The sequence below is a fragment of the Pseudophryne corroboree genome, chromosome 6 (genome assembly GCF_028390025.1).
Source record: "Pseudophryne corroboree isolate aPseCor3 chromosome 6, aPseCor3.hap2, whole genome shotgun sequence".
Taxonomy (NCBI): domain Eukaryota; kingdom Metazoa; phylum Chordata; class Amphibia; order Anura; family Myobatrachidae; genus Pseudophryne; species Pseudophryne corroboree.
Genome location: NC_086449.1, coordinates 343,544,674 through 343,571,397, shown reverse-complemented (window position 1 = coordinate 343,571,397; position 26,724 = coordinate 343,544,674). Strand labels below are relative to the sequence as shown.

The following is a 26,724-nucleotide window of genomic DNA, read 5'->3' as shown; positions in this document are numbered from 1 at the left end:
ATCATTCAGACCCGAACGCAGCCGCGCATCTGTACGCAGTGGCTGCATTTGGGTGGACTGCGTATGCGCACCGACCACAGTGCGTGTGCGTGACCCTAAACCTTGCGTCGTGCAAGGTGATTATAGTGGCACGTTGTCGGGTGTACGTTGACACCGCATTTCGTGGGTAGGGCGGGCAGAACAGGGGTGGCTGGGAGCGTTTTCAGAGCAGATACATGACATCAGCATGTGAGATCTGCTTCCATCTCTGAATCAGGATATATACGGATGGCACCAGGGCAAGTAGTGATTTAAAGCATTTGCGTGCCGGCAATATTGTTTGTATATATATAATGTGCAATGCTCTTCCTGTGCGCCGAATGTGGATAAGATGGTAGGCCGCTTTTCTCACTGAGTTCCCTGTTAGTCAGAACTAAAAAGAATGTTCCAATTTGGTAGGTTTATTTAAAAGTACTTTACATAACAGATCATACAAAAGATCGATAGGCTAAAAGGCGTCCAAGTCATAGCAGAATTTTCTTCTCCCGACCTCTTGCTAAGAAGATCTAGGAGTCACAATGATATATGAATACCCAACGTGTTTCATCTCTCACCGAGACTTCATCAGGGGTATGGCATACAGTGCAGCATAGATTACAAATATCAAAGATGGAGCTGTTGTTAACATGTATTCATTAAGCCGGTTAAGGAGATAAAGAATTCCATATCAATAAAACCTGATTCTTCAATCAACTGGATATACAATGATCAGATAATTGGTCCACAATTAAGGGGAACTTCCAAAAACGGATTCTGCCTCCACTGAATATTAGTGCTCCTTCTGTGGTTCCCAATCATCAAGTTGATTTGTATGATCTTTTATGTAAAGGACTTTTAAATAAATCTACCAAATTGGAACTGTGCACATTGCATTTGACATATTGTTAAACAATATATCCCTGATCAAAGTATTGGCAGAAATAGTATTTTGGAGCACACTTACACCCTTTTTGTACTTTCTCACTACTGCTTTATGTGTGTGTGTGTGTGTGTGTGTGTGTGTGTGTGTATATCTATATATATATATCTATATATATATATATATATCTATATATATATATATATATATATATATATATATATATATAGATATAGATATATATATATATATAGCATTGTAGAAACAGCCTGGCACTCTACTGTATTATAAAGTGCTCCAGTGCCCTCTCTGTAGATTGATGCAGAGCAGTTTGAATAATGCAGCAGTACTCCGAGGCTTTCACAAAAGGCAAAGGTGTATTGAAACAAATAACATAATAACCAACGTTTCAGGGTTGTAAACACCTTTGTCAAGGTGAGAGGTGTAATGTGGTAGTGAAAGTGACTTACCCATATAGAAGAGGAGTTCGCCATGTGGAAGGAGACATAGAACGTGCTGGACACGTCTCTGAACAGCTGCTAAGTGATGACGTCAGTGCGCACGCCGTGACCCGTTGCTTAGCAACGTCTAGTCAACGCCGGTGTGCTAGACTGGTGTATCCCTGTGTATAAACAAGAAAGAGAACGTGCAAGCCCTGGTATAAATGCTGCGAAGTCTAGCCACATGTCCCGCAGTGTAGAAGTTAATAATGTCAAAGCAGGAATCAATGAGCTGTACTGTAATAAAAAGAAGGGGCTGGAGTCATAGATCTCAGAACCAGCTGCTTCTCCCATGGGCAGCTTTACGTGGCTTGCTCATGAGGTAGTAGCCCCAAGCATGTTTTTGTGTTAATCCCTGAAGTAAAAAAGGCAAATATTGTTTACAAAGAAATTGTGTGATCAATGTGTACAATATAAAATATACATCGCAATATTAGATCACTACTATCTTTATAAAATTAGCTCCTCTGAGCAATAACAGACATTCACATAAGCGGAGCCACAGGAAAACAGTAGTAAATAAACTCATGCTGTCAAGCATAAGCCTCTTCAGTACCAGGGCAGTAAATATATAGTCAATATGCCGACACCAGATAGTCGATAGTCAAAATGTTGATGGTTAAATTGTTCACATGGACTTACTGTAGGTTGACAGAGTTAAATGGTCAACACAGAAAATGTTCACACTTTTTTTTACTCTATTCCTCCCCCTGGTCCCTAACCATCCCCTTCTGCAGCCTAATCCTAACAATTTACCAAATTCCTAACCCTAACTATCCCCTCCGGCAGCTTAACACTCCCCCAAGCGCTTAACCCTAACAATCATGAAAATCCATCTTTCAACCTTTTCTGTGTCATTCATTTGCAGGTTGGCTTTTTGACTATATTGACCTTTTGACCCTGTCTAACTAAGTCCATGTTGACGTTTTGAACCTGCTGACATTTGGATCCTGTCAACCATCTGTCATCAACCTGTTGACAGTCTATGTACTGTTAATCATTATTCCAGACAATCTGTCGGTTGCAGTGAATAGAGGGGAAGGAGTTCCAAACATGTTTAATCTTTACAAATGCAGCTATTCCTTGCTCTATACTCTATACCCAGAGGGGTATATGCAATTCACGGCGAATCGCGGCAAATTATCGCCGTTTTTTAATTCTACACAATTCGACAGGTGAATTCCGGCAGGTGGCTGCCGGAAATCACCATATTCTATGAAAAACGGATTCGACAGTCCCGCGGGCGAAAAACGGCCGATTTGCCGGATTTTGCCGCGATTTAAAAAACGGGAAAAATCCGGAAAAAAAATGGCGTGGGGTCCCCCCTTCAAAGCATAACCAGCCTTGGGCTCTTCGAGCTGGTCCTGGTTTTAAAAATCCGGGGGAAAAATTAACAGCGGATCCCCCGTATTTTTAAAACCAGCACCGGGCTCTGCGCCTGGTGCTGGTGCCAAAAATACGGGGGACAAAACGAGCAGGGGTCCCCCGTATTTTTAACACCAGCATCGGGCTCCACTAGCTGGACAGATAATGCCACAGCCGGGGGTCACTTTTATGCCGTGCCCTGCGGCCGTGGCATTAAATATCCAACTAGTCACCCCTGGCCGGGGTACTCTGGGGGAGTGGGGACCCCTTCAATCAAGGGGTGTCCCCCCCAGCCACCCAAGGGCCAGGGGTGAAGCCCGAGGCTGTCCTCCCCCATCCATTGGCTGCGGATGGGAGGCTGATAGCCTTGAGAAAATTGTCAGAATATTGGTTTTTTCCAGAAGAACTACAAGTCCCAGCAAGCCTCCCCCACAAGCTGGTACTTGGAGAACCACAAGTACCAGCATGCGGGAGAAAAACGGGCCCGCTGGTACCTGTAGTTCTACTGGAAAAAAAATACCCAAATAAAAACAGGACACAGACACCGTGACAGTAAAACTTTATTACACACTGCCGACACACACATACTTACCTATGTTGACACGCCGACTGCCACGGTCTCCGACGATCCGAGGGTACCTGTGAAAACAATTATACTCACCTTCCAGCGTCCAGAGGTACATCCACGTCCAGAGATAATCCACGAACTTGTTAAAAAAAAAAAAAAACGAACACCCGTTCCATGCCGGACTGAAAGGGGTCCCATGCTTTCACATGAGACCCCTTTCCACGAATGCTGGACATCACGTGACTCCTGTCACTGAAGTCCCTTCAGCCAATCAGGAAGCGCTACTTCCGTGGCGCTCACCTGATTGGCTGTGCGCTGTCTGAGCTGTCAGACAGCGCATCGCAAAGCCGCTCCATTAGTTTCAATGGTGGGAACTTTGCCGTCAGCGGTGGGGTTACCCGCGGTCAGCCGCTGACCGGCGGGTGACCTCACCGCTAGCCGCTAAGTTCCCACCATTGAATATAATGGACGGAGCTGTGCGATGCGCTGTCTGAGTTCAGACAGCGCACAGCCAATCAGGTGAGCGCAACGAAGTTGCGCTTCATGATTGGCTTTAGAGACCTTTGTGTGACAGCTGTCACTGACAGGTCTCATTCGTGGAAAGGGGTCTCATGTGTCAGCATGGGACCCCTTTCAGTCCGGTGGTCCGGGTGTTCGTTTTCTTTTTTTGCCAAGTCCGTGGATTTATCTCTGGACCATGGCTGAGGTGAGTATATTGATCTTTTCTTTTCAGGTATCCGTGGATTCTACATGGAGAAGAGGACCGATGTCGGCGTGTGAACATAGGTAAGTATGGCAGTGTGTAATAAAGTTTTACTGTCACGGTGTCTGTGTACTGTTTTTATTTGGGTATTTTTTTTCCAGTAGAACTACAGGTACCAGCGGGCCCGTTTTTCTCCCGCATGCTGGTACTTGTGGTTCTCCAAGTACCAGCTTGCGGGGGAGGCTTGCTGGGACTTGTAGTTCTTCTGGAAAAAACAATATTCTGTCATTTTACTCAAGGCTATCAGCCTCCCATCCGCAGCCCTTGGATGGGGGGGACAGCCTCGGGCTTCACCCCTGGCCCTTGGGTGGGGGGGGGGGGACCCCTTGATTGAAGGGGTCCCCACTCCCCCAGGGTACCCCGGCCAGGGGTGACTAGTTGGATATTTAATGCCACGGCCGCAGGGCACTGTATAAAAGTGACCCCCGGCTGTGGCATTATCTGTCCAGCTAGTGGAGCCCGATGCTGGTGTGAAAAATACGGGGGACCCCTGCTCGTTTTGTCCCCCGTATTTTTTGCACCAGGCGCAGAGCCCGGTGCTGGTTTTAAAAATACGGGGGATCCCTGCCCAATTTTTCCCCGCATTTTTAGAACCAGGACCAGCTCGAAGAGCCCGAGGCTGGTTATGCTATGGAGGGGGGACCCCACGCCATTTTTTTTTTTTTACCGTTCCAGCAATAAAAAATAAATAAATAAAAAAATATTTTTAAAAATATATAAATAATACTTGTGCCTCCAAAAAAAAAAAAAAAAAAGTACCTAATCCCTTCTAATATAAATAGATATGCTATTCCCAAAAAAAAAAAACACAAAAAAAAACATGTTTCAATTTTTTTTTATTGTTTTCACCCTCCAAAGTGTGGCGGATTGAAAATGACGAATTTACTGTCTAAAAGCACTGCTGTCGAATTTCCAAACTTGAATTGAATATGCTTTTGTCGAATTGCAGCACTTGTATCATTGCAGAAAAGTCGACTTTGCAAAAAGTCGAATTTCAAAAAGTCGAATTTTGAAAGTCCGTTTTTTTGACGGAAAGCACTGAATTGCATTGACGATTTTTTTTTTTGGGCGAAAATGACCCGAAATTCGACAATTTCGGGAATTCGACCGCAATTGCATATACCCTTCTGTCTCCTTAATTTTATAAAAATATGTACCACATGAACTGCGCAGAGCAGGATATCATAGATGACTTGCTGTGCATAAACGGTTTATCACTCCTGCTAAGGAGCACAGGCTACTAAGCATGTGAAGAAGGTGAAAATGGACAAATTCTTAGCAATGTCCTTCACGGGATCCGGTCTGAAGATCGACAGTGTCTAGGTCGACAATGTTTATGTCGACCACTATAGGTCGACAGTCACTAGGTCGACATGGATGGAAGGTCGACAGGGTTTCTAGGTCGACATGTGCTAGGTCGACAGGTCTAAAGGTCGACATGAGTTTTTTTAAAAAAAAATTCTTTTTTTTTGAATTTTTTCATACTTAACGATCCACGTGGACTACGATTGGAACGGTAAAGTGTGCCAAGCGGTAGCGGAGCGAAGGCACCATGCCCGAAGCATGGCGAGCGAAGCGAGCCATGCGAGGGAACGCGGTGCACTAATTTGGGATCCCGGTCACTCTACGAAGAAAACGACACCCAAAAAAAAAATCCTCATGTCGACCTTTAGACCTGTCGACCTCGAAACCCTGTCGACCTTCCATCCATGTCGACCTAGTGACTGTCGACCTATAGTGGTCGACCTAAACATTGTCGACCTAGACACTGTCGATTTGATGAACCACACCCGTCCTTCACAAAGGCACAAGAGTGAATGGGGTAAATTTACTAAGGTGGGAGATTTTTAGAACTGGTGATGTTGCCCATAGCAACCAATCAGCTTATATCTATTATCTGCTAGAAGCAGCTAGAAAAATGGTAAGTAGAATCTGATTGGTTGCCATGGGCAACATCACCAGTACTAAAATTCTTCCACCTTAGTAAATTTACCCCAATGTGTGATACCAACTTAAAGAAAACTTTATAGCCCTGGTCTTTCGGTCTGTCTGTCTGTCTGTCTGTCTAGCAGTGATTCTGGTGGTTCTGCAAAGTAGTTCTAGACACTGAATGTGCCTAAGAAGTTACTTATAGCACCTGCTTTTCTGATTGATTTTTGTTTATGCAAATAGATGCACATCTTCCGTGGCTATTAGGTTTCATATAAAGGCTCCTCATTTTTCTAGTTAATCATGTGGTACTTTTATTTGCATATAATTTAATTACAAGAAAACATGCCAGTCTTTCCTATGGAAGGTAAGCTTAATGCCAACCACTAGTAGTTGTATTCTTGGTTCATGTTGTGTCCCATGTTGCATGGAGCCCATTTTCACATATTTAATGATGCCCCCTTACACCCAATTGTCTGTGTTTTTTATTATTTAATGTGTTTGTGGGGAGTCTGCCTTTCCTATGCATAGATATTTTAATATGCATGTAAATTATATTTTGATTGGGAATCCTATTTAACATCTAATGAAAAAAGAAAATGTTTGAGTCACTATGCCACCACATATCTTCAAAAAAACACAGCTGATTTCCATTTTCCATTCAATGCTCATAGTTATGAGTGAAACCTTATGATAAATGATGGTTTACAGTAGAATGTGCATAAAAACCTTTTTTCTTTGTTTTCAACAGGTGGCCTTTTCATCCATGGATCTCCTTCTACACTCTCAAGCACTGCTGTCTGCTATCAGCTTCATTACAGAAGCCATGCCCAGTATTGCTGATAAGACCGAGTCAGCCTCTGCACAGAAGCAGAAGGATAAAGAGAATTTTGTTAAGAAAGGTAAAACCCCAAGGCAAATATTGGTTTAATGTGGCTTCTGTTGTAATGCTGTGGCATAATTGTTATTGCCACCTTCTCATGATAACATTGTGCAGATATAGAACTATTGATCGTTTAGTTTTAACTCCTTCAAGCATAGTGCTTGTATTTCTTTTATTATATTATACTATACTGTATGTGCTGATGGACGGTGTTGCAGTGAACACAGCACAGTGACAAAGTATTAAAAAGCAACTTAATGTTTACTTATGAAAGATCTCTAGTTTAGTTGTGAGTACTTCTGAATATTCAAGTTACTTTAAAACAAAACAGGAAACATATTGTGATGTGGCTGGCAATGCCATGCGATCATTGTTGTTGCGTCATCTGTACCACTAATTTTCAGGAAAAGCTCCTAGAATTTTTATTTTATTTTACTGTTTTATCACGTCCTGAGCATCCTTGTTATAAATATTATGTAGTCCAAAAAATAAACATTTGCTTATTCTTTCAGGTTAGTGTAATAAAGGTTCCTAGACTTTAATTGTGTAAAGGGGGGTACTCACGGAGAGATCCATGCTTAAAATCTAAGCAATCTGACTAGATTGCTTAGATTTTAAGAACAGATCACCCGTGTGTACCCCCCACAGCGATAGCGATGTGCGGCCCCACGCATCGCTATCACCGGTGCTAGATTGGCCTGCATGCAGGCTCAATCTAGCACGTCGCTCATTTCACACGCTGGGTGAAATGAGCGCCCCCTCAGCACACATCTCTCCCGTGTATATGGCCCTTTAGACTTTGTTTTGTAATGTTTTTGTTAGTTCTAATCTCAAAAATCATTATAGTGATGGGGAAGAGTAATGTGCAAGTGGATTATGTGGGGAAAACGTGCCCTTGCCTTAAAGGACAAGAACATATTGTCCATCTGAACAGATTCTAATAAAGTGCTCAGTACATTTTTTTTTGTTCTATTAAATCCCATAACATTAATGATAAAGATGTGTCCTCATACACTATTGCTGCAGTCACGCCAAACTGCCCATCTCAGCGAGCCTGGTTCTGTGCAACTCCGCTTGCATCAAAAGTCTTTTTTTGTCTGAGAATGTGTCTTAATTGCAAATAAATGACAAGCTGCTTCATAAGATTGCACCCGATTAATTTGATATACGACACTTGTATATCTATGTGCGTCTGAATCTGTATAAAAAGTACTGCAATACAGTGGCCACGTTCCATTTTGCTTCGTATACAGACTCATGAACTCAGTCGCAAACAGATGCAATCATCTGCTTCATGAGACTGCACTAAGAGTTGTTTTTGTTTGAAAAAGACGCCAAAAATATGCACAGCGCAAGCAGAGTCGCACGGGACCTGGTGGCTCACTTGCGCCAGGCGTCTCATGCCAAATGGCATTTTGAGGCTAGCTATAGGAGGACACATCTTTATTTTGGTGGGGGTTCCTCCCTTTTTTTTAGAAAGGTATTGGTACTTTCATATTATCACAACAATTCTGCTCCCTCCATCACAGCTTCTTATAATAGGTCACAGCTATAATTAAGGGTCATAACTACTAAATTTAGAACATGATTGTGGACCGTTATTATGAAGTTAAAAGTAATTTAGAAAAAATTGTATTTGAAGAGTAAATCCCTTGTAACTAAGACTAATAGGCACTACACATTCGGCGACCCGCCGCCATGCTGCTGTCCGACAGCCGATACGGCAGACCCGGCGGCGGGGGGAGGTGACGGGGTGATGTGAAGTTTCTTCACTCCCCCCGTCACCTGGCTCCATAGCAGTGCATGCTAACATGGACGAGATTGTCCATATTGGCTTGCATGCACCAACGATGAACGTGCGCAGGGCCGCTTATTGTTGGTGCCTACACTCTGAATGATATGAACGAGTTCTCGTTCATTAAAGAACGAGAACGTTCATATCGTTCAGTTATATCGTCTAATGTGTAGGGCCTATAAGATTAAGTTGAATTGGCAGAAGTCAGAATAAAGTTAGGTTGGATACTTTGAGTTATCTTTGGTAGTCACATGGATTGTGGGTTGGCTACCTGTACAGTGATTTAACAAGCAGGTTGACATGCTAGCTATACTGTAAATCTATGAACAGATGCATTTCTAAATTAAAACAGGACAATTGGCAAAATGTGAGGATAGGCCTGAGGTAATCTTCTGGGTGTGGGTATTCGTCATCCATTTATTTATTGTTTTTGCATACAGTACTAACTACAGAAAACATGCCTCTGACACAACCATATCAAAATAAACTGGCAAGATTTTCTCTTGTTTTTTTCTCTTCAGCAACAAAAGTTTCCAAACAGAAGGATTTGGTTGCCCTCAAACTGTTTGCTAAGCTGGATTCATTCAGCATAAATGTGTGGGATGAGAGCAGTCATATTGCTGAAATCAAGATACAAGGTATGTTTGCAAACCTTCTGTAAAGCACATGATACAAGCTGTTAAATAATTACTGACTTGTGCAAAATACAATTCCCAAGTTAACCTTTATACAATAACTAGTTATCAACCTGTTAAAATGATGGAACAGCATAACAGTATTGCCACACTGATAGCTGTGAAATGGCCACCGGCTTGCAAAATACTTGAATCTCCCCACTAGAGGTGCGAAGCAGCATTTCCCTTTTATTATATAGGATAGATACACTACAAAGTCACTCAATAATTGTAGAAATACGAGTTTATAAGCTAGTTTACTTTGTGGGGCATTATAAGTAATCTTTTGCTAATTTCAATTATAGGGACATTTCATTGTATTGATTACTTAACATTCAGAGATGCATGTTTAATAGCTTTATTGTATCATTACATTTTGTGCAGACATTTGTAGTGTCACTCTCTGTCCTGTTCTGTTCTGTAGCTGAGAATGTTCGCCACATATAGTAGGTGGTCTGAGCCAGGCCAGGCTAGATCAATAATTGGGGCAAAAAAATACAACACATAATAGAGAGAAAGATGCTGTGCAAAACCTGTGATAGAAATACAGGAAATTCAGAGCTATTATGCAGTCAGGATGTTCATTTTACATTTTTTCTCTGACGTCCTAGTGGATGCTGGGAACTCCGTAAGGACCATGGGGAATAGCGGCTCCGCAGGAGACTGGGCACAAAAGTAAAGCTTTAGGACTACCTGGTGTGCACTGGCTCCTCCCCCTATGACCCTCCTCCAAGCCTCAGTTAGATTTTTGTGCCCGAACGAGAAGGGTGCACACTAGGGGCTCTCCTGAGCTGCTTAGTGAAAAGTTTAGTTTTAGGTTTTTTATTTTCAGTGAGACCTGCTGGCAACAGGCTCACTGCATCGAGGGACTAAGGGGAGAAGAAGCGAACTCACCTGCGTGCAAAGTGGATTGGGCTTCTTAGGCTACTGGACACCATTAGCTCCAGAGGGATCGAACACAGGCCCAGCCATGGAGTCCGGTCCCAGAGCCGCGCCGCCGGCCCCCTTACAGAGCCAGAAGCAAGAAGAGGTCCGGAAAATCGGCGGCAGAAGACATCCTGTCTTCACCAAGGTAGCGCACAGCACTGCAGCTGTGCGCCATTGCTCCTCAGCACACTTCACACTTCGGTCACTGAGGGTGCAGGGCGCTAGGGGGGGGTGCCCTGAGCAGCAATAAAAATACCTTGGCTGGCGAAAATACATCACATATAGCCCCCAGGGCTATATGGATGAATTTTAACCCCTGCCAGATTACACTGAAAAACGGGAGAAAAGGCCGCCGAGAAAGGGGCGGAGCCTATCTCCTCAGCACACTGGCGCCATTTTCCCTCACAGCTCCGTTGGAGGGAAGCTCCCTGGCTCTCCCCTGCAGTCACTACACTACAGAAAGGGTTAAAAAAGAGAGGGGGGCACTAATTAGGCGCAGTATAAACAATACAGCAGCTATAAGGGGAAAAACACTTATATAAGGTTATCCCTATATATATATATATATATATATATAGCGCTCTGGTGTGTGCTGGCAAACTCTCCCTCTGTCTCCCCAAAGGGCTAGTGGGGTCCTGTCCTCTATCAGAGCATTCCCTGTGTGTGTGCTGTGTGTCGGTACGTTTGTGTCGACATGTATGAGGAGGAAAATGATGTGGAGGCGGAGCAAATTGCCTGTAATAGGGATGTCACCCCCTAGGGGGTCGACACCTGAGTGGATGAACTGTTGGAAGGAATTACATGACAGTGTCAGCTCTTTACAAAAGACAGTGATTGACATGAGACAGCCGGCTACTCAGCTTGTGCCTGTCCAGACGTCTCATAGGCCGTCAGGGGCTCTAAAGCGCCCGTTACCTCAGATGGCAAATACAGACGCCGACACGGAACTCCAGTGTCGACGGTGAAGAGACAAATATGACTTCCAGTAGGGCCACACGTTACATGATTGAGGCAATGAAAAATGTTTTACACATTTCTGATAATACGAGTACCACCAATAGGGGTATTATGTTCGGTGAGGAAAAACTACCTGTAGTTTTCCTGAATCTGAGAAATTAAATGAGGTGTGTGATGAAGCGTGGGTTTCCCCCGATAAAAAAACTGATAATTTCTAAACAGTTATTGGCATTATATCCTTTCCCACCAGAGGTTAGGGTGCATTGGGAAACACCCCCTAGGGTGGATAAAGCGCTCACACGCTTGTCAAAACAGGGGGCTCTACCCTCTCCTGAGATGGCCGCCCTTAAGGATCCTGCTGATAGAAAGCAGGAGGGTATCCTAAAATGTATTTACACAACATACTGGTGTTATACTGCGACCAGCAATCGCCTCAGCCTGGATGTGCAGTGCTGGGTTGGCGTGGTCGGATTCCCTGAAAATATTGATACCCTAGATAGGGACAGTATATTATTGCCTATAGAGCATTTAAAAGATGCATTTCTATATATGTGTGATGCACAGCGAGATATTTGTCGACTGGCATCAAGAGTAAGTGCGCTGTCCATTTCTGCCAGAAGAGGGTTATGGACACGACAGTGGTCAGGTGATGCGGATTCCAAATGGCATATGGAAGTATTGCCTTATAAAGGGGAGGAGTTATTTGGGGTCGGTCTTTCAGACCTGGTGGCCACGGCAACAGCTGGGAAATCCACATTTTTACCCCAGGTCGCCTCTCAACATACGCAGTCCTTTCGTTCCCATAAGGGCAAGTGGGCAAAAGGTTCCTCATTTCTGCCCCGTGACAGAGGGAGAGGAAAAAGGCTGCAGAAATCAGCCAGTTCCCAGGAACAGAAGCCCTCTCCCGCCTCTGCCAAGCCCTCAGCATGACGCTGGGGCTTTACAAGCAGACAGGGAGGCAGTTTTGGAAGCCATTCACAAGCTGTATTCCCAGCAGGTGATAATCAAGGTACCCCTCCTGCAACAGGGAAAGGGGTATTATTCCACACTGTTGTGGTACCGAAGCCGGACGGCTCGGTGAGACCGATTTTAAATCTAAAATCTTTGAACACTTACATACAGAGGTTCAAATTCAAGAGAAGTTGACTACATGGTGTCTCTGGACATCAAGGATGCTTACCTTCATGTCCCAATTTACCCTTCTCACCAAGGGTACCTCAGGTTTGTGGTACAGAACTGTCACTATCAGTTTCAGACGCTGCCGTTGGATGGTCCACGGCACCCCGGATCTTTACCAAGGTAATGGCCGAAATGATGATACTCCTTCGAAGGAAGGGAGTTTTAGTTATCCATTACTTGGACGATCTCCTGATAAGGGTAAGATCCAGGGAACAGTTGGAGGTCGGTGTAGCACTATCTCAGGTAGTGTTGCGACAGCACGGTTGGATTCTCAATATTCCAAAATCGCAGCTGGTTCCGACGACTCGTTTTATGTTCCTAGGGATGATTCTGGACACAGTCCAGAAAAAGGTGTTTCTCCCGGAGGAGAAAGCCAGGGAGTTATCCAAGCTAGTCAGGAACCTCCTAAAACCGAGCCAAGTCTCAGTGCATCAATGCACAAGGGTTCTGGGAAAAATGGTGGCTTCCTACGAACAAGCCCATTCGGCAGATTCCACGCAAGAACTTTCCAGTGGGACCTGCTGGACAAATGGTCGGGGTTGCATCTTCAGATGCATCAGCGGATAACCCGGTCACCAAGGACAAGGGTGTCCCTCCTGTGGTGGTTGCAGAGTGCTCATCTTCTAGAGGGCCGCAGATTCGGCATTCAGGACTGGGTCCTGGTGACCACGGATGCCAGCCTGCGAGACTGGGGAGCAGTCACACAGGGAAGAAATTTCCAGGGCTTATGGTCAAGCCTGGAGACATCACTTCACATAAATATCCTGGTGCTAAGAGCCATTTACAATGCTCTAAGCTTAGCAAGACCTCTGCTTTAAGGTCAGCCGGGTTGATCCAGTCGGACAACATCACGGCAGTCACCCACGTAAACAGACAGGGTGGCACAAGAAGCAGTCAATGGCAGAAGCTGCAAGGATTCTTCGCTGGGCGGAAAATCATGTGATAGCACTGTCAGCAGTATTTATTCCGGGAGTGGACAACTGAGAAGCAGACTTCCTCAGCAGACACGACCTCCACCCGGGAGTATGGGGACTTCACCCAGAAGTCTTCCACATGATTATAAACCGTTGGGTAAAACCAAAGGTGGACATGATGGCGTCCCGCCTCAACAAAAAACTCGACAGGTATTGCGCCAGGTCAAGGGACCCTCAGGCAATAGCTGTAGACGCTCTGGTAACACCGTGGGTGTACCAGTCAGTGTATGTTTTCCCTCCTCTGCCTCTCATACCCAAGGTACTGAGAATTATAAGATGGAGAGGAGTAAGCACTATATTCGTGGCTCCGGATTGGCCAAGAAGGACTTGGTACCCGGAACTTCAAGAGAGGCTCACGGAGGATCCGTGGCCTCTACCTCTAAGAAGGGACCTGCTCCAGCAAGGACCCTGTCTGTTCCAAGACTTACCGCGGCTGCGTTTGACGGCATGGCGGTTGAACGCCGGATCCTGAAGAAAAAAGGCATTCCGGATGAAGTCATCCCTATCCTGATCAAAGCCAGGAAGGATGTAACCGCAAAACATTATCACCGCATTTGGCGAAAATATGTTGCGTGGTGCGAGGCCAGTAAGGCCCGACGGAGGAATTTCAACTGGGTCGATTCCTACATTTCCTGCAAACAGGAGTGTCTATGGGCCTGAAATTGGGGTCCATTAAGGTTAAAATTTCGTCCCTGTCAATTTTCTTCCAGAAAGAACTAGCTTCAGTCCCTGAAGTGCAGACGTTTGTAAAAGGGGTACTGCATATACAGCCTCCTTTTGTGCCTCCAGTGGCACCTTGGGATCTCAATGTAGTTTTTGGGTTCCAAAAGTCACATTGGTTTGAACCACTTAAAGATGTTGGCCCTGGCCTGGGCCAGGCGCGTGTCAGAATTGGCGGCTTTATTCTGTAAAAGCCCTTATCTGATTTTCCATACGGACAGGGCGGAATTGAGGACTCGTCCTCGGTTTCTCCCTAAGGTGGTTTCAGCGTTTCACCTGAACCAACCTATTGTGGTGCCTGCGGCTACTAGGGACTTGGAGGACTCCAAGTTGCTAGACGTTGTCAGGGCCCTGAAAATATATGTTTCCAGGACGGCTGGAGTCAGAAAATCTGACTCGCTGTTTATCCTGTATGCACCCAACAAGCTGGGTGCTCCTGCTTCTAAGCAGACTATTGCTCGTTGGATTTGTAGTACAATTCAGCTTGCACATTCTGTGGCAGGCCTGCCACAGCCAAAATCTGTAAAAGCCCATTCCATACGGAATGTGGGCTCATCTTGGGCGGCTGCCCGAGGGGTCTCGGCTTTACAACTTTGCCGAGCAGCTACTTGGTCAGGGGCAAACACGTTTTGCTAAATTCTACAAATTTGATACCCTGGCTGAGGAGGACCTGGAGTTCTCTCATTCGGTGCTGCAGAGTCATCCGCACTCTCCCGACCATTTGGGAGCTTTGGTATAATCCCCATGGTCCTTACGGAGTTCCCAGCATCCACTAGGACGTCAGAGAAAATAAGAATTTACTTACCGATAATTCTATTTCTCGTAGTCCGTAGTGGATGCTGGGCGCCCATCCCAAGTGCGGATTGTCTGCAATACTTGTACATAGTTATTGTTAACTAAATCGGGTTATTGTTGTAGTGAGCCATCTTTTCTAGAGGCTCCTCTGTTATCATACTGTTAACTGGGTTTAGATCACAAGTTATACGGTGTGATTGGTGTGGCTGGTATGAGTCTTACCCGGGATTCAAAATCCTTCCTTATTGTGTACGCTCGTCCGGGCACAGTATCCTAACTGAGGCTTGGAGGAGGGTCATAGGGGGAGGAGCCAGTGCACACCAGGTAGTCCTAAAGCTTTACTTTTGTGCCCAGTCTCCTGCGGAGCCGCTATTCCCCATGGTCCTTACGGAGTTCCCAGCATCCACTACGGACTACGAGAAATAGAATTATCGGTAAGTAAATTCTTATTATTTTTCACATGTTATCTGAATGATAGAGCTACACTGTCTAGTTATGTAGTCAATAGGTCAACACCATATTGTTGACAGTGCTTAAGGTCGACAGGTACAAAAGGTCAATATGACAATAGTCGACACATGTTTTTAGGGGTATTCACATGTTTTCCCAACATTTCCTTGAGTTACTATCCATGTGGACTATGATTGGGTAACCTTTGGCGAGCAGAGCAAGCCACCTTTCCCGTAGCATGGTGAGCTTCTACATCTCTACTGATGGTGGTCACAAAACAGGAAATGTGGCCAAAAAAAAGTGTTGATCATTTTGGTGCTGACCATTGTCATGTCAAACTTTTGACCCTGTCGACCTTAACCACTGTCAACCTTTCTTCTGTTGTCCTTTTGTACCTTCCGACCTAATGCATGTTGACCATATGGTTTCGACGTATTGACTATCTAGACAGTGTAGAACTTATATACCATACCCTTTTCTCATTATCATCTTGGGGAAATCTGGGCATAGAGAACGGAGGCTCCACCGTGACTTTGGTACTTTGATATATATTGAATTAGCTTATTCTCATCCCTTCTCTATATTCCCAACCTGCAGGGAATTACTTACATAGTCTAGTGTGTACGCAAAATTGCTCGCTCTCGTGGATCGCATGCAACATCGCCTGGTCATTCGGTGTAATGAAGGATGGAATGATGTGTTGTTCCGTTGTTCATTACATTGTGTAGGGTGTACGGCCAATCTTACATAATCCGGACCAAAGGGAATTCGGACCGACCATCAGGACAATAGCCCGTTATTCCTGTGTGTACCCACCCTTCCATCCGATTGCTGGTTATTCTGCTGTGTAGCTGGCCTTAGAGTTCATATAGCTTTTCGTTCTGTTTCTATTTATTAAAAGGTTAATTCTTATTTGTGTTACTATTTCTTTGATGCTATAACTGTGGGCACATTTAGAACAGGAGTAGGTTGAGAAGGTGCTGCTTGTGGTGCCAACTTTTGCCACCCTGGGGAACTGATACAGGTAATGATCGGGGACCATGGTTTCCCATGCTCTTCGGTGAAGGAGGGATGGGATGGTAAGGGTATGCAGGTTGGGATCCATGTCTGGTTGGGCACTACTGAGCAGCAGGGGCACATAGTTGCAGTCTATGATAATGTGCTTTACACTGAGCACAGTATTGGGGGCTTTCACGTCTTTCCATCTTAGGGCAGTGGTCATTTGTATGCTTTGCTTTGGAGTGGTAATGCAGTACCCAAGCAGCATAGCACTTGGTCAGCAGCTACTGCTCTTTTCCTCTGCGCTGAAGGTTAAAGTTGGTTGAGGATTGTTTAGTGGATTAGTGTGAAGGTCCACATTCTCTTGCTTTGCTTGTAGTGTTTCTTTTTTTTGTGTGTGTGTGTACTTTGTATCTTTGTATTGTACTTTATTGGTTTTTTTTTACTCTACTTTACCTTTCATGTCACATAAAGGGAGTAACTCTAGTGCCACAATTTGAGTTACTTTATTATTACTTTTTTGCATACACCACTGGTCAAAAGTTTTAGAACACCACCAGTTTTTCCAGTTTTTATTGAAATGTCAGTAATTTAAGTCCAGAGAATAACCTGAAAATGGTACAAAGGTAAGAGGTAAACTGCTGGATGTTAAAAGAAAATTAAAGTTAAGTTTAGGTCAGTAAAATCTGAAGAATAATGTATATTTCAGAGTTATAAATAGGGCTGTTTTCATGGAACAAGTAATGGGTTAAGAACTTACAGCTGTTCTGCAGCAATGTAAGTCAATTAAGCCTTGAAAGTTGATGCAAATGTCTACTACAGGTGTCACAACTTCTGTTGATTATTTGATTACAAATCCCTTGTCTATAAAAGCAGTGTTGGAACACACGGTTATTATACCCCCTGAAGCGTTTTTTGGACAACATTGCTGTAGGACAGTGATTTTCAACCTTTTTTTTCTCACGGCATACCAAACAATATTTTAAAATTGCCAAGGCACACCATCAGTTCCCCACAGAAAAAAATAAAAAAACACACATTGGCCCTCATAGCAAAAAAAAATCCACACATACATTGGCCTACACAGAAAAAACAATCACATTGCTCCCCACATAAATCATATTGCTCCCTACATAAATCCTATTGCTCCCCACATAAATCCTATTGCTCCCTACATAAATCATATTGCTCCCTACATGAATTATTCACATTGTTCCCCCCATAAATCCTTATTCTCCCCACATAAATCCATAAATCCTTATTCTCCCCACATAAATCCTATTGTTCCCCACAGGAGAAAAAAAAATAAATATTAGCCCCTACCGGTCAGCTGTCCTCCTCCCTGTCCCTCAGTGGCGGGGATTGTTCATAGTGGAGTGCTGCGAATACTGATCAGTGGGCGGTCGGGCAGGTGTGGATGTGGGTGGGCAAGGAAAGCTGTGTAGGCAGGCAGGAACTGGAAGATGTGTGTGCAGGTGGGTGGGCTGGCTGGGTGGTGAGACGCGGTGGCCGTGACCTATGATATCACACCGCCGCGTCTTCAAGGCATACGTCACGGCTGGAGCACGACTGATCCTCTAAGAAGAGCCCTGGCCAACAGTTCATTCTGAAGGTGCAGGAAGCTGCTCTAGCTCCGCGGCACACCTTGCAACTGGTCGCGGCACACTAGTGTGTCACGGCACACTGGTTTAAAAAGCCTGTCCTAGAGGATGCTGGGGACTCCGTAAGGACCATGGGGATAGACGGGCTCCGCAGGAGACATGGGCACTTTAAGAAAGAACTTTAGGTATGGGTGTGCACTGGCTCCTCCCTCTATGCCCCTCCTCCAGACCTCAGTTTACTACTGTGCCCAGAGGAGACTGGGTGCATTACAGGGAGCTCTCCTGAGTTTCCTGAAAGAAAGTATATTTGTTAGGTTTTTTTATTTTTAGGGAGCCTGCTGGCAACAGACTCCCTGCATCGAGGGACTGAGGGGAGAGAAACAGACCTGCTTTAATGTTAGGCTCTGTTTCTTAGGCTACTGGACACCATTAGCTCCAGAGGGATCGGTACGCAGGTCTCACCCTCGCCGTCCGTCCCAGATCCGCACCGCCGTACTCCTCGCAGAGCCGGAAGATAGAAGCCGGGTGAGTATGAGAAGAAAGAAGACTTCGGAGGCGGCAGAAGACTTCAGATCTTCACTGAGGTAACGCACAGCAGTAAAGCTGTGCGCCATTGCTCCCACACAGCACACACAAACGGCAGTCACTGTAAGGGTGCAGGGCGCAGGGGGGGCGCCCTGGGCAGCAATAAAACCTCTTTTTCTGACAAATGTGTATATATACAGCTGGGCACTGTATATATAAAGAGCCCCAGCCAGGTTTTTTCGATGTTTGAGCGGGACAGAAGCCTGCCGCCGAGGGGGTGGGGCTTCTTCCTCAGCACTCACCAGCGCCATTTTCTCCACAGCACAGCGCTGAGAGGAAGCTCCCCGGACTCTCCCCTGCTTATCCACGGTGAAAGAGGGTTTTAAAGAAGGGGGCACATAATTGGCGCAATATACAGATTACAGCGCTATCTGGGTAAACATATTGTGTGTTTTTTCCTGGGTCATTAGCGCTGGGTGTGTGCTGGCATACTCTCTCTCTGTCTCTCCAAAGGGCCTTGTGGGGGAACTGTCTTCAGATAAGAGGGTTCCCTGTGTGTGGGGTGTGTCGGTACGCGTGTGTCGACATGTCTGAGGTAGAAGGCTCTCCTAGGGAGGAGGTGGAGCAAATGAATGTGGTGTCTCCGTCGACAACGCCGACACCTGACTGGATGGATATGTGGAATGTTTTAAGTGCTAATGTGAATTTATTGCAGACAAAGCTGAGGCTAGGGAACAGCCAGGGAGTCAACCCATGTCTGTCCCTATGTCGCAGGGACCTTCGGGGTCTCAAAAGCGCCCACTATCCCAAATAGTAGACACTGATACCGACACGGATTCTGACTCCAGTGTCGACTACGATGATGCAAAGTTACAGCCAAAATTAGCTAAATGTATTCGATATGATTATTGCAATAAAGGATGTTTTGCATATCACAGAGGAACCCCCTGTCCCCGACGCGAGGGTACACATGTATAAGGGGAAGAAACCTGAGGTAACCTTTCCCCCTTCTCATGAGCTGAACGAGTTGTGTGAAAAAGCGTGGGAATCTCCAGACAAAAAACTGCAGATTCCCAAAAGGATTCTTATGGCGTATCCTTTCCGGGCAAAGGACAGGATATGGTGGGAATCCTCCCCTAGGGTGGACAAAGCGTTGACACGCTTATCCAAAAAGGTAGCGCTGCCATCCCAAGATACGGCTACCCTAAGGGATCCTGCTGATCGCAAGCAGGAGGTTATTTTGAAGTCAATTTACACACATTCTGGTACTTTACTCAGACCGGCTATTGCGTCGGCTTGGGTTTGTAGCGCGGTAGCAGCGTGGACAGATACCTTATCGGCGGAGATTGAGACCCTGGATAAGGATACCATCTTATTGACCCTAGGACATATAAAAGATGCTGTCTTATATATGAGAGATGCTCAAAGAGACATTGCTTTACTGGGTTCTAGAGTCAACGCTATGTCGATTTCTGCTAGACGAGTCCTATGGACCCGGCAATGGACAGGTGATGCCGACTCAAAAAGGCATATGGAGGTTTTACCTTACAAGGGTGAGGAATTGTTTGGAGAAGGTCTCTTGGACCTGGTCTCCACAGCTACAGCTGGTAAATCCAATTTTTTGCCTTATATTCCCTCACAGCCTAAGAAAGCGCCACATTATCAAATGCAGTCCTCTCGGACACAGAGAAACAAGAAGGTACGAGGTGCATTCTTTCTTGCCAGAGGTAAGGGCAGAGGAAAGAAGCTGCACAACACAGCTAGTTCCCAGGAACAGAAGTCCTCCCCGGCCTCTACAAAATCCACCGCATGACGCTGGGGCTCCGCTACGGGAGTCCGCCCCAGTGGGGGGCACGTCTTCGACTTTTCAGCCACATCTGGGTTCACTCACAGGTGGATCCCTGGGCAATAGAAATTGTTTCTCAGGGTTACAAGCTGGAATTTGAAGAGGTGCCTCCTCGCCGGTTTTTCAAATCGGCCCTGCCAGCTTCTCCCCCAGAAAGGGAGTTAGTGTTAAATGCAATTCACAAATTGTATCTTCAACAGGTGGTGGTCAAGGAGGGGATATTACTCAACCCTGTTTGTAGTCCCGAAACCGGACGGTTTGGGCAGACCCATTTTAAATTTAAAATCCCTGAACCTATACTTGAAAAGGTTCAAGTTCAAGATGGAATTGCTCAGAGCGGTCATCGCCAGCCTGGAAGGGGGGGATTTTTTGGTATCCCTGGACATAAAGGATGCATACCTTCATGTTCCCATATATCCACCTCATCAGGCGTACCTGAGATTTGCGGTATAGGATTGTCATTACCAATTTCAGACGTTGCCGTTTGGGCTTTCCACGGCCCCGAGGATTTTCACCAAGGTAATGGCGGAAATGATGGTGCTCCTGCGCAAGCAGGGTGTCACAATTATCCCGTACTTGGACGATCTCCTCATAAAAGCGAGATCAAGAGAGCAGTTGCTGAGCAGCGTGTCACTTTCACTGAAAGTGTTACAGCAACACGGCTGGATTCTCAATATCTCGAAGTCGCAGCTGGTTCCTACGACTCGTTTGACCTTCTTGGGCATGATTCTGGATATGGACCAGAAAAGGGTTTATCTTCCGATAGAAAAGGCTCAGGAACTCATGACCCTGGTCAGGCAGGAACCTATTGAGCCAAAACAGGTGTCAGTGCATCACTGCACTCGAGTCCTAGGAAAGATGGTGGCATCGTACAAGGCCATTCCCTTCGGCAGGTTCCATGCGAGGACCTTCCAATGGGACCTACTGTACAAGTGGTCCGGGTCACATCGGTTGATCGCCCTGTCCCCCAGGGCCAGGGTATCTCTCCTGTGGTGGCTATAGAGTGCTCACCTTCTAGAGGGCCGCAGGTTCGGCATTCAGGACTGGGTTCTGGTGACCACGTATGCGAGCCTCCAAGGTTGGGGAGCAGTCACACAGGGAAGAAACTTCCAAGGACTTTGGACAAGTCAAGAGACTTGTCTTCTCATCAACGTCCTGGAGCTGAGGGCCATATACAACGCCCTTCGTCAAGCGGAGACCTTACTTCGCGACCTACCAGTTCTGATTCAGTCAGAAAACATCACCGCGGTGGCTCATGTAAACCGCCAAGGCGGCACAAGGAGCAGAGTGGCGATGGCGGAAGCCGCCAGGATTCTTCGCTGGGCGGAAAATCATATAAGCGCACTGTCAGCAGTGTTCATTCCGGGAGTGGACAACTGGGAAGCAGACTTCCTCATCAGGCACGACCTGCATCCAGGAGAGTGGGGACTTCATCAGGAAGTCTTCGCACAGAATTCAAGTCAGTGGGGACTGCCCCAGATAGACATGATGGCGTCCCGCCTCAACAAAAAGCCACAGAGGTATTGCGCCAGGTCAAGAGACCCTCAGGCGGTAGCTGTGGACGCCCTAGTGACACCGTGGGTGTTCCAGTCGGTCTATGTATTTCCTCCTCTTCCTCTCATCCCAAAGGTGTTGAGAATAATAAGAAAAAGAGGAGTACAGACAATTCTCATTGTTCCAGATTGGCCGTGAAGGGCCTGGTATCCGGATCTGCAGGAGATGCTCAAAGAAAATCCGTGGCCTCTTCCTCTAAGGCAGGACCTGTTGCAACAGGGGCCCTGTCTGTTCCAAGACTTACCGCGGCTGCGTTTGACGGCATGGCGGTTGAACGCCGGATCCTAGCGGAAAAGGGCATTCCGGATGAGGTCATTCGTACTCTGATAAAGGCTAGGAAGGACGTGACAGCTAAACATTATCACCGTATATGGCGAAAGTATGTTTCTTGGTGTGAGGCCAGGAATGCTCCTACGGAAGAATTCCATATGGGCCGTTTCCTTCACTTCCTACAAACTGGAGTGAATTTGTGCCTAAAATTAGGCTCCATTAAGGTTCAGATTTCTGCCTTATCCATTTTCTTTCAGAAAGAATTAGCTTCTCTCCCAGAAGTACAGACTTTTGTGAAGGGAGTGCTGCATATTCAGCCTCCTTTTGTACCTCCGGTGGCGCCTTGGGACCTGAATGTGGTGTTGAGTTTCCTTAAGTCGCACTGGTTTGAACCACTTAATACGGTGGAGTTAAAATATCTCACTTGGAAGGTGGTCATGTTGTTAGCCTTGGCTTCGGCTAGGCGAGTGTCGGAATTGGCGGCTTTGTCTCATAAAAGCCCCTATCTGGTTTTCCATATGGATAGAGCGGAATTGCGGACCCGTCCTCAATTTTTGCCTAAGGTGGTGTCATCTTTTCATATGAACCAACCTATTGTGGTGCCTGTGGCTACGCGAGACTTGGAGGATTCCGAGTCCCTTGATGTGTCCAGAACGGCTAGAGTCAGAAAAACAGAAGCACTGTTTGTCCTGTATGCAGCCAACAAGATTGGCGCTCCTGCTTCAAAGCAGACTATTGCTCGCTGGATCTGTAACACGATTCAGCAGGCTCATTCTATGGCTGGATTGCCGTTACCAAAATCGGTCAAGGCCCATTCCACTAGGAAGGTGGGCTCTTCCTGGGCGGCTGCCCGAGGGGTCTCGGCACTACAGCTGTGCCGAGCTGCTACTTGGTCGGGTTCAAACACCTTTGCAAAATTCTATAAGTTTGATACCCTGGCTGAGGATGACCTCCTGTTTGCTCAATCGGTGCTGCAGAGTCATCCGCACTCTCCCGCCCGTTTGGGAGCTTTGGTATAATCCCCATGGTCCTTACGGAGTCCCCAGCATCCTCTAGGACGTAAGAGAAAATAAGATTTTAAACCTACCGGTAAATCTTTTTCTCGTAGTCTGTAGAGGATGCTGGGCGCCCGTCCCAAGTGCGGACTACTTCTGCAAGACTTGTATATAGTTTTGCTTACTAAAGGGTTATGTTGTAGTTTCATTGGTCTCAGACTGATGCTATGTTGTTTTCATACTGTTAACTGGTTAGTATATCACAAGTTATACGGTGTGAATGGTGTGGGCTGGTATGATTCTTGCCCTTGGATTAACAAAAATCCTTTCCTCGTACTGTCCGTCTCCTCTGGGCACAGTTTCTCTAACTGAGGTCTGGAGGAGGGGCATAGAGGGAGGAGCCAGTGCACACCCATACCTAAAGTTCTTTCTTAAAGTGCCCATGTCTCCTGCGGAGCCCGTCTATCCCCATGGTCCTTACGGAGTCCCCAGCATCCTCTACAGACTACGAGAAAAAGATTTACCGGTAGGTTTAAAATCTTATTTTTTCTTCCTTCAGTATTTGGTATTGGCATCATTTATCATTTTTGTACTATGAACCTGTCATGAGGAAATAGACGGTACAGTCACCCATACGGTACCACTTAAACTGGTTTCGAGGCTCCTTTAAGTACCAATGCATTAAGGTCTCATAAATGCTGATTAATCTGTACTGGTCAGGTTAGAAGGGATGTATGACTATTCATGCCTACACACCGCTAACCTACTTTATATAAAGATTGACCAGAATATACTATACTTTTAATCCCGATTTTAATTTTGCACTTTGACTATCGTAATATGGATCATTTGAAATTTCGCTAAATGTGTTACTGTCTGTGAGATACCAGTCGGTTTTAACATTATGTTTTACTATTTCTTCTAAAAACTTTATATGGTATTTACCGAACTAATTAGAGTGTGCCCACACAAGAGTCTTATTTTTTTCTCCCTTGTTGTATATTAACATGAGAACAGTGCTGTTTTTACAAAACCATCATTTCAACCTGAGGTGGTTTCTAAGTTCAATTTAAATCATGACTTTGTGATTCCTGAACTAGGTTGAAATAAATCTACAGAAGAAGAGGTATCTTCTCACTTATTGGGTGTCATTGGGACGTTAAACATTTTGCCACAAGGTCACTAGAATATAAAAAAATATGAACTTTTGGTTCTGCATAAAAAAGTTCACCTACATCAAAACATAAAATTAGATGATTAATTTCTGTCGTTTGGCACACTGTTCCTTGCAATGTGTTGGCACATTTTACAAGATAAATGAGCATTTAGTAGACATACAGTAATGGATTTTAAAACCTCCTACTGTATGTATCCATTGGGGTATGCTGTCCACTGACTCAGTGTGTGCTCTAATTCTCCTGCTTAAGTTTGCCAAGGTTAAATGTTTTTGGAGGATCATATTTCTCTCTTTTGTTCTCTCAAGTTTTCTTTGGGGCCTGGTAGGGAAACTAATGAGGTTCTCAAAGTGATGGAAATCTATAGGAGGGAGAAGAAAAGGCATGTATATAATTTTTGGCCTCCTATCTTTGACTTGCACAATGCAAGCAGGGACACACCACAGAGGCGTGTGACTACCCTCAATGGCTCCCATTGTAGCAATAAGAGAGTCCAACTGGAGAGGAAGACTGCTGTGCACTAGTGTTGGGATAATTTATGCAATAGAGATGGGGCAGGAAAGGGCTGGTTGTCTTGAACCGAGGTTCCCTAGTATATACTGGGTTCCTAGACTAGTATTTAATATTTTAAAGTGCCAAAGTCCAGAAAAAGTCTTCATATATCATGGCCCAGTGTCCATAAATGAATTCCAAGGAAATGATTTAGTCTAATAGTCCCCTAAAGTAATTGACATTTTTTGCTCTGCTGTAGTCAGAACTAGGGAGGCCAATCCCGGGATCGGCGGGATCCCGGGATTTGGGCCCAAAACTGCCGGGATTCACGGGATTATACTGCGAATGCGCGGCGGCGGGAGGGTGGTTGTGTAAGTAATAGCACTTACTAATATTAGGCGGGCGGCAGCCATGAACAAGTTGAACGCGGCGGCATTTCAATTGTAGCGCCGGCCGCCAGCCAATCAGAGCTGGCGGACCGGCATCCAATCAGGGAAGCTGCAGCGGCAGCCAATCAGGAGCGACTGCTGTGGCCGCTTCCCTGATTGGCTGCCGGTCTGCCAGCTCTGGCCGGCGCTTCATTTGAAATGCCGCCGCGTTCAGTGTGTTAATGGTTGCCGCCCGTCTAATAGTAAGTACTATTACTTACACCCACCCTCTCTCCCTCAGTGCAGTCAGTGCTCCCTATACAGCCTTCCTCCCTCCCGCGCCGCTACCAACCCTCCCTGCCGCGACCTACACCCTCCCTCCTGAGTCCTGCACCGCTACCTACACTCTTCCTTCCTCCCGCACCGCTACCTACACCCTCCCTACCTCCCGCACCGCTACCTACACCCTCCTACCTCCCGCACCGCTACCTACACCCTCCCTACCTCCCGGACCGCTACCTACACCCTCCCTCCAGCGCTGCTCCCTACAACTTTCTCTGATCCTTACTGCAATCCCGGGAATCCCGGGATTGACCGTTTTTCAATCCCGAATCCCGGGATTGAAAAAACGGCCTGGGATTGGCCTCCCTAGTCAGAACCCTTATAGTGGTGCACTCACCACTAATTTCTGCTGTAGCCTAGAAACAAATGTTGTGTTTCCTGTAGCAACTAATTAGATCAATGTTGATTTGGGTTGCATCACTTTTTGTTCTGTATTGTAATTACCCCTATTGTTTTTACCAATTAGAATGCTGCTTTGTACTGTAGTTCTTTTAACTTGCATTACAGTCTTATTCTAATCTTGTGATACTCTGTATTACTGGTATTTATAATTAATTTATAATTATGTTTATTAAGATAATTATTTTAATTAAGAAAATATATCCTTTCTCTAGGCCTAGATACCTCAGTTTTCCTGGAATCCAGCCAGATAGAAGTATTTGCCAGGTTGAAAGATATTATTGTCAATAATGTCAACCCAAAAACAATTCATAAAAAGGTGAATTTTCATTAATTTTGCATGTTCTACCTCCTGATGCAACTGTGGTATAGATTTCTCATAATATTTAATGATAGAGTTTTGTTTTCCAAATGCACCATTTCTCTTCAATTTAGCACAGTTCTTTTAATATACTGAGCCAAGGCGGTGACCACCTAAGTTGTTATTGTAAATAAATATTTATAGTCTTTGCGGTTAGGAGCTGCATCTGCATATGATTAAAATTTCCAATTGCCACAAGTGGAATTTGATGTGTTAATGATCGGTGGATGACTAAATAATGTAGTTGAGATAATGCTACATGCTGTAGGTATGGAATAGCCTGCTTAGCTTCACAGTAGCTACCATGTTAGACCAAGTTGACAGCTTATACAGACATTTTAGAGTTTGTTTATTGCAACAGGTGAACATTTTGTGTTTTATTTTCTTTTTTGTCAATCAGTTTTTTTTAATAGTTCAATT

General features: G+C 45.4%; 1 protein-coding gene across 3 annotated transcripts in view; it reads left to right on the top strand.

Annotated features, from left to right (window-relative positions):
• Positions 1 to 26,724, top strand: part of VPS13C (vacuolar protein sorting 13 homolog C) — a 950,377-nt gene that overhangs the window by 429,314 nt on the left and 494,339 nt on the right. For all 3 annotated transcript variants that reach the window (XM_063926503.1, XM_063926502.1, XM_063926504.1), the window contains 3 exons: positions 6,775 to 6,925; positions 9,223 to 9,339; positions 26,159 to 26,262. In XM_063926503.1, the coding sequence (XP_063782573.1) occupies positions 6,775 to 6,925; positions 9,223 to 9,339; positions 26,159 to 26,262 (372 nt within the window). The remainder of the gene's footprint in view (positions 1 to 6,774; positions 6,926 to 9,222; positions 9,340 to 26,158; positions 26,263 to 26,724) is intronic.